General features: G+C 26.4%; 1 protein-coding gene across 3 annotated transcripts; it reads right to left on the bottom strand.

Annotated features, from left to right (window-relative positions):
* Positions 1 to 411: 411 nt before the first annotated feature.
* Positions 412 to 6,536, bottom strand: LOC126909512 (serine/threonine-protein kinase OSR1-like). 3 transcript variants are annotated; one of them, XM_050691949.1, is made up of 6 exons: positions 6,488 to 6,536; positions 1,482 to 1,594; positions 1,167 to 1,417; positions 937 to 1,111; positions 607 to 842; positions 412 to 553 (listed from the first exon to the last, which is right to left on the bottom strand). In XM_050691949.1, the coding sequence occupies exons 1-6, from the start codon at positions 6,519 to 6,521 to the stop codon at positions 427 to 429; spliced, it is 936 nt and encodes a 311-aa protein (XP_050547906.1). In that variant the 5' UTR covers positions 6,522 to 6,536; the 3' UTR covers positions 412 to 426. The 3 variants fall into 3 exon arrangements, with proteins under 3 accessions (XP_050547906.1, XP_050547905.1, XP_050547904.1); XM_050691948.1 differs by lacking the exon at positions 6,488 to 6,536 and adding an exon at positions 3,100 to 3,467 and having other exon boundaries at positions 946 to 1,111; XM_050691947.1 differs by lacking the exon at positions 6,488 to 6,536 and adding an exon at positions 3,100 to 3,461.
* Positions 6,537 to 8,958: the final 2,422 nt, after the last annotated feature.

Below are 8,958 nucleotides of genomic sequence, written 5' to 3' on the forward strand. Positions count from 1 at the left end.
GTCAGATTTTCAAAAATATTATATCCAATGAAAGAAAAATATCTAACATATCTATATAAAAAAAAAATTATTTTGATTTATTCGTTTTTAAAAAGTTATGGCAGTTTTAAGAAAAAATAAATTTTAAATTTACCTATTTTAAAAATTGTAATTTTTTGCTTTTACTTTCTCCATTTAGAGAAAGTATAAACGAAGGAAATTTTTCCAATTTTTAAGGGCAATTTCTTCAACTAGATACTATATTTGATCTTTTGACGTATCATTGAAAGAAATTGGTCCTATGAGAATTGAGAAAATGTGGAGACAAAAAAAAACAATAGTAAAATTAATACCTTCTCAAATTCACATCAATGCAAAAAAAATTATGAATTAATAATTTAGTGTTAAGATATCATAAATCTAAAGTTATTTTAAACATTTTAGATTTTAATATATTACCTTTTGAACTCTTGTTTCTAAACTTGGGCCAATAGCTATAAGAGTGGATTGCAAGTATTTTTTATCTTTTGCTTTTTTAAAAATTGGATGTTTTAATAGTTCAGTGGCTGTTGGTCTATAATAAAGTACAATTATTGCTGAGCCAAATTTAAATTATAATTCAACTACCTTTTTGTTGGATCTTTTTGTAAACAATCAGTAATAAGTTTTCGAAATGTCTTTCCATATGCTTTATACTGATCTTTATGATCAGCACCTGTATCCAATGTTGGTGGATCATTCTGCAAAGTCAACATCAAGACTTTCATTGGTGGATATTTATGATATGGTGCTGTACCAGTGGCTAATTCTATTGCAGTAATACCTAGTGACCAAATGTCTGCTTTGAAATCGTATCCATGATCCTATTAAATGATTTTGATGGACAGTTTAAGGTTTCGAGTTTAAGTGTTGGTATTCAACCAAATACAAAAATTTAGTAAAATTGTTTGCTTTTACCGTGTGTACCTGTTCCATGACTTCAGGTGCCATCCAACAAGGGGTACCGACAAATGTATGCCGAACTTTCTGGCGATTAGTATCGTATCCTGTTGTTAGCCATGCACTAACTCCAAAATCAGCTATTTGTACTGTACCATCCTCACCTAAAAGAATGTTACCAGCCTTTATGTCCCTGTAAATAATTCAATTAACTTTTTGACAATGGTAAAACTTTGACTTTTTACTACCTATGAATTTGACTATTAGAATGGAAATACTCCAATCCTTTCAACACTTCTCTCAAAACTGTAGCAATTGTTGCTTCATCAAGTACACCATGACGGCAATCACTTGTTCTCATTTTGTGTTTTAATATATCAAGCAATGATCCACCTTCCAAAAGACGCAACACAAGCCATAATTCATCTCCAACAACAAAACTTGTATGATAAGTTACCACATTTTCATGCTGACACCATGACATAGCTTGAATTTCTTTCTAAAAAACAAAAAAATATTTTTAAAATAAAATTTTAAAACAAAGTTATAATTTTAAACATTACGGTTAACTCATCCATGCTAGTATTCCATTTTTCCAAATTAATTTTTTTTATAGCACATTTTTCTTGACGAGGTTTACAGTAAGCACAATGAACAGTTGCAGTAGCTCCAACACCTGTAATTTTTCAAAGATAGTTTAATCTTTTTGTATGATATAATTACAAATACTATTCATCCCATTAACTAATTTAATAAAGATTATAAAAAAAACTGTACAAATCGCATAAATTAATTTTGAAAAAGGATCACTAGCAAACATAAATACAAAGAAAAATTTACCCAACTTACTTAAGGAATATTTTTCTGATTATGGATGAATATAGATAGATGTTATGAATAAAAAAAACTATAACATGTCCCTTACAGATTTTTTGATTAAGTACTATTTTTTAATTACTCTTTAATTTAATTTAATTAAATGTAATTTCTATCATTAATTCAACAATAAAGGGTATTAAGGATCATTATCATTAATGCAGGATTACTAAAATTCATATGCAGAATATTCAATGAAAATAAAAGTAAATTAATTTTAATAGGAAAAAATTCAACAATCTACATCACAATATTAATGATTTAGTTCTACAGAACATCAAAAAGAGGGCCAAATTGATATATGTTCTAGATTATCGAAACATTAATGAATTTTCACTCTTATTTATTTTTACAATTACCAACTAGTAATATAGGTATGACTACCTAAATATAAGTAATATAGGAATGAAAAAAATTACAAAATATTTTTATAGATTTTATTACTATCACTTTATAATTGGATGTTAATTGTATCATGAATGAAATAGGGGCAAAATAGAAAATAAACTGCTTACGATTAGATGGTTGTTAAGCATATACAATTCTTATATAGAGTAGATTGTCAAATTTTTAAAATGGAAATTTCTAACAATAATGCTAAACTAATATATTACTAAATTTAAGTTTCATGTATTTGCATTTATGTAAATGCTAACAAAATCAATTTATTAATAATATTTTTTGAACATTTCAAATTAATGTTTATTTATTATAAATGAGATTTCATTAAAAAAAAGAAAATCAGGAAAACTGTATAATAATCATTTTGTTATTTTAATTTAAAATTAAAAATACAACCAAAATCTAATTACAGCAAGATAAATGTCGATATGAAAATATATACATACATATATATAAATATATTTATAAAATTAATATTTAATTCGACATCTAATATTAGAAATCGATCAATGATTATAACTCTATTGAGGTCGCTTTGTAGTGTGACATACACATTCGCTCTTAATGGTTTCACATCTTGACCTGATTTTAAGTTTTATAAATTAATTTTAAAATAAAAAAAAAACCAGTAGTATGAGTTTCGAAATAACATTATAAATTCAAAGTAATTAAATAAAATAATTTATAACCGGCTAATGATAATAGACTATTAACAGGTTTATACTGAAACTCTCATATAATTTCTATAAAAATGCAATAGTGTCTTCATATTAATTTAAAATTTTAATTTTCAACGATAAACGAGAAAAATGTATAGTTTTGTAGTTGTAGAAAATAATAATTGATAACACGAAACAAGGCGCTCTAATAATCATTATTGTACAAATTAAGGAAGTACTTTACCGATCACTTCACGTAACTCATAGTCATCCCTAGTGTTGGGCCACACGTTGTTAGCTACAGGGCCCGCCGCGGTGGCGCCGACGGCCGCCAAATGTGCGATCGTCGTCGTGGTGTGCGACGCCATTTTACGCGTAATGCTCAGCTGTGAGTAAACCGACCGGACGGACAAAACAGCATTTTACTACTGCGGTAGCGTCAACGGCAATTGGCAGTGGCACTAGCAGTCTACCGATAGCAGACTCAACTGATACACACACGTTAACAAATATACACTCCCCGTGCTTAAATATACGTGACGCACACACGCACACATTGACACGAGTGCAATGTGCGGCGTCAGGCGTTAGTGAGTCGCGACGGTTGTCGATGCAGTGATGGCACGACATGGCACGCTCGATACTTGTGATAGACCTATTTGTGATAATATGAATTATGAAAACTGATAAGTGGATATTATTGTGGGACCGTGTGGTTTTTCTACAGTAATAATAATATTTTAATCATAGATTTATATATTAATAAATGTAAACCAGTATTGAACAAATAACTATCACGTTCGATATTAATCGATTCGATGAAAACGCACAATGGAAAGAATTCCTCACCAGAATAACGGCCAGTACCGGCGCGCAGTACACGTGTATAATCATTGCACTTCAGTTCGCCTATATAACAGTATGTTCATTGCACGGTGCATTCGACGCTTGCGCCCTACGCGACTCCCACTAAGGTCACTCGTGTAAACGTTGTCGTAATTAACCACCTACGCTATGCCAATTTTAAAGTAATTAACGTAAAAAACAGTTCATATAGATTTAAATATTGACTGTGGATGGATGTTAATTATTAAATAAAGTATGATTAAACTCAATACATCCATTGGGTTATTGTAAACTTTATATGAACATATTTGCAGTACTGTTTTAACCGAAAGTATAATACATCTATATCAACTCCCTAAAAAAGGGCCAAGATTGTATTTAAGGTTTTTACAATTTTAATTAATTTTTTAAACCTGATATCTTTAGAAAAACTTGTAAAGAAATTGACATTCGAGTGCTAAAGTTTTTTTTATCCCTCTCACAATAGTTTAGCTTCGACGCGAAGCTGAAAGCTATTAATTTTACTGTACTTTTTTTTTGTTTGTTGCGACTTTTTCTCAACTCTCGCCGGACTGATTTCTTTCAACAATACGCCAAAAGATCACAAAACGTATCTAGTTGAAGACATTACTCTTAAAATTTGAAAAAATTTCCCTCGTTCCCTGTTAATAGAGAAAATCTTTTTTTTTTTAAACCACTATAACTTTTTCAAAAATAAACAAATCAAAATAATTTTTTTTATAAAGAAACCTTACATACTTCCCTTTTATTTAATACAAATTTGTTGAAAACCTGACTTTACCAGTCCATATGAGCAGATTTAAAGTAGCAACTTTTTCACAAATGTCAATTTTTTTAATTTAACTTTTGAAAATGTTCCGTAAATACTGCGACTTTTAAACATATGTTAAATTATATACATATGTCACGTACTATAAATTAAAAAAAAAACTTTATCATGATGACTTATCTTTTATGTACAAATGGCTGTCGTAAGTAAAAACATGCTATTTTTGTGTTCAAATTTTTATTTTATTATTTTAAAATACCTTATAATGGTTTGCCATAGTAATGAATCCATCAATTTTTATAAAAGTTACACGAATCTAACTTACATTAATAATCAATTTAAACTTATTTTGATTATTTTACCTCCTTATAGTTAAAAAAAGCGATTTTACATTTTTAAACAAAGTTCGAACCCTGCCAGTCGAAATAATTTTTTTACATTTTTTTCAATTGTTTTTTAAAGTGAAAAAATATTCAAAATGAATAATAATAAATAACATTCAATCAAAATATTCAATGAATATCGAGGACCTATCACTATAGTCTCCCATTCAATAAGAAGGAATTTCATTTAAAATATTTTACTCTGGTTTTTGTGTCTCTCATTCTTTTTTTCAGCTTTCACTTGACCAATTTTAATGACCAATACGTCAAAAAACCACGATTTTAATAATGTTAATCTTATAATCACCAAATATTGGAAAAAATCCTATAATTAAAGCAATTTAATTTTGGTGTTTAAATAGATATTGCAATTGAATTATTCAGATCTATAGTATGTAAAGTTATATTCTATAGTTTTCTGTAATATACTAATATTAAAAAATATTTTATGCCTAATTTCACTTATGATTTCGTCCACTGTTGTGTTGGTGAATTTCATTTTAACCTATATTTTTTTGGTTATTTTTTATATGTTAATACTCGTTTTTAACTAATTATAATTATTAATAATATCAAAAATCAGTTGTTATAGAACAAATTTAAATGCAGATTTGAAATGAGCGCGAAATTGGGTTTAGAAAAATATAATAACAAGTATAATTTTGATTCTGATGAAAATTTCTTTCTTTATTTATTCACAATTAACAATAAATTATCGTCTGATAAGTTTTGTATTAAGCCATTTAATTTTTATACATGTTTGCATATTAGTAACAATTACTTTATAATATTTTTATAATTTCTCCGTAAAAATTACAACATTAAATTATTAAATATCAATTTCATGCTATGTTATAATATTCATATATTATACTTATAAATCATAGAACTACTAATTAGGAATTCCAGAAAAGCGTTTTTTTCCTTGTTCTATTATATAATAAGATAATGAAGGAAATAGAAGTTAACTTTGTTTTTAGAATAATCCATTAATTTTTTTAATTAAACATTATCTACAGATTTGCATCGAAGCGTTTCTTTTGATACTGATTTTAATAACTGTCAGATATCATCTTCACTTATCCCAATTATGCCGCAACCACACTGTTTTGCGACCCCACTGTGTTACCGTTTTTTTAAAAATGAGCTGATTACATTATCGCAGTCTCAGAATACTTATCGATAAAATAAAAATATTAGTAAAGTTAATCATACTAATAAATTACTATTTTAATTATAAATGTTTGAATCGGAAGAATTAATAATCCCCTTGACGAAAATTCTGGATATGCTACTGCTCTATTGCACACTCCTGCTATTTTGTAAAGAGAGGAACTAAAATAACTTCAATTTTTTCAGTTTGAGCACTGTTAGTGATGAAATTCTTGAATGATATTTATGTGCTACTTGTCTAACAATAACATAATATATCTATACACTTTATTTTATTTTAATTAATTTAAAACAAATGTTTCTTATTTTTTTAATTAAATGGTGTAATAGATACGGTTTAAAATGAGAATCCTTTTAAAGCTAAAAAATCAGTCGTCATCTGTTAGACCTTAAAATTAAAACCTATAGTAATAAAACTGAGTAAATTTAAATATTATTACATGATAAAACTTGTATGTAAGATAAACTTGCCATAAATAAACAAATTATACATTTTTGACAACTGACAGATGCTTGCATACATGTGTAATTTACTACCTGAAATATATAAAAAACTAAGTAGATAACAATAACTAACACAAAATGTATCAATTTAATACAAACTGCAAATTACATAATTTTTCGATTTTTAGAACAAATATAGTTTAATTAGTAATACACTGGTGACGTTTGAACTCTAAAATTAGATTTCCATATCATAATTCTTTTGCCAAAAGCCAACAATGACGTATAAAGTGAATTATACAAATAATAAAGTAAAACAACAATAAACATATATTAAAAAAATATTCTTGATGGATAAATTTATAATAAAACAAATAAATGTAATGAAAATTGATTATAAAATTTTTGTTTTGGGAAAAATAAATTATTAGTGGTTTTATTAAAAAGTCGGGAATATTGATGAACAACCATTTGTGTTTTAAATACATGTGATATATCGTTATGTTTGTTTAATACATTTTATTTTGTTATTGTAATCGTTTTATCTTTATTAAATAATAACAAATAGTAATAACTAATTCACCAATTCAAAGTGGAAAATCTTTAAGGAATTAGTCTTTCACTTAGAGCTAAGCTCATTCTTCTGAGTTGAAGATTGTCGAAAAAAATATTTTTAGGAGACAAACAGATAGTTTTCACCATTAAATTTCCATAATTTTGTCGGTTTTATTTGTATTATTACTATTTTAAAATTTACTATAACTTTCCTGAGAAACTAATAAAGATAATTACTTCAAAAAGCTTCTAATACTTGACTTGTCTCCAATAATCACAACTTGATTTTCAGAGGTCCCGAGCAAAAATATATATTGAGTCAACATGTCAAAAAACATAATATTGCTTAATACGAACTATGAAGTTTAATTTCAATTTGTCACACGGCTTATGACCTTTGTATAAGTTTATTATTTTTAGAATTAATAACGTTTCACTATCTAAATTTAAAAAAATTATGAAATTCAATATCAAACAGTTATATTAATCGGAAAAAACTTTTTTATGACAATATCTCTTGTATATTTCTTACAATAGAACTATTAGAATACTTTAATACTTATACATACTATATAGGAATGTATATGGAGTGTCCTCGAGGTTTGGACCACTCTCTAAATATAAAAGCATAGTTATATGTTAGTTAAAAGACAAAGCTCCTTGTTATTCTCCATTCTAACAATTATCAGAACCCGTCTCCATATACAAAATTTCTTAATACATTACCGTTATTAAATTATTATTTAATTATTTGCATTGTTATGGAAAAAAGTTGCTTAAATAACCTCATACTTGAACATAACTTAAAATGGTGCAGTTTTTTGATTAACTAAAACAAATAATTTTGATCAAGGTTATTTTTACACTAAAATATAAAACTAAAAATTATAAATTAGAATACATTTCTGGAAAGAACTGTGTTTAATAAAGATAAAGTAAAGAATACAAAAATTAAAAATTAAAATTTATAAATGTACATTGTGTACATTTTTAATCTTCATACGTATTTTTCTTTTCTGACGAGTATATCTATAAATAAACTCATAAAAATTTATTATAAATTCAATTGTTGCAGCATTTGTTTATAGATAATCGTATACAATATTGTGATTTGTAGTAAATCCCACAACGTAGTTCACGTCCCAATAAACCAACTACTTCCGTTCTAGATGTATTTATGAATGCACAATATTAGCTTAAACCAAGTTTATTTTGAGCATAATTTAAATAATTTCTCTTAACATTCTAGGTAAAAATATCACAGAAAAAATCTGTAAAAAATGTTAAATAAAACTTTTATTATGTCTTATGGCATTTTTTTTCAGTAGTTTTATTGAAATAACTTTACTATTTCAATTTAAAAGCGTGTTGGATAGAACTATCTAACGTTAAATATGTTGTTCAGTATAGCAAAATATTTAACGATTATATAATTATATTGAATATAATTCAATTTTTGTTAAATTACTTATATTTTTTAACTTATTAGTGATTTAATAAAAAATTATTTATAAACATCAAAATATTATTGGTGGAATTGGAACAAAAGAAATGAAAGAGGAGTTACTAAATATTTCAATCAGTGGAGCAACTATATCAAATATCCAGGGGGTGTTAAAATAGTGTAAGGTTTTCATCCGCCAATTTGCTATATTAATATAGATGGTTGTAACTATAACAGAGTAACGATAGTCGTTGTTTAATACTAAAATGTCCTACTATACTCCAAAAAAACGATTCTATTTGTATTGTATTGCTATAACAGTAGTATGATGTAACGTAATACAAGATAAGAAAAAAACTAACAATTAACTTTTATAAATAAAAGTTCTTAATTGAAACTACAGGTATTAAAATTCAAGAAAGATAAAGCAACCAGTAGTTGCGCTACTGATTTTTATACTATTTTCCC

This window comes from Daktulosphaira vitifoliae, unplaced genomic scaffold, assembly GCF_025091365.1.
Source record: "Daktulosphaira vitifoliae isolate Bord-2020 unplaced genomic scaffold, ASM2509136v1 Scaffold_481, whole genome shotgun sequence".
In the NCBI taxonomy this organism is placed as follows: Eukaryota; Metazoa; Arthropoda; class Insecta; order Hemiptera; family Phylloxeridae; genus Daktulosphaira; species Daktulosphaira vitifoliae.

Excerpts from the sequence above, each read along its gene's own strand:
- LOC126909512 (XM_050691947.1), bottom strand. The coding sequence starts at position 3,223 with ATGGCGTCGCACACCACGACGACGATCGCACATTTGGCGGCCGTCGGC. Across the intron at positions 1,595-3,099 it reads TGAGTTACGTGAAGTGATCG|GTGTTGGAGCTACTGCAACT; the intron begins GTAAAGTACTTC and ends GAAAAATTACAG. Across the intron at positions 554-606 it reads CAAAAAGATCCAACAAAAAG|ACCAACAGCCACTGAACTAT; the intron begins GTAGTTGAATTA and ends ACTTTATTATAG.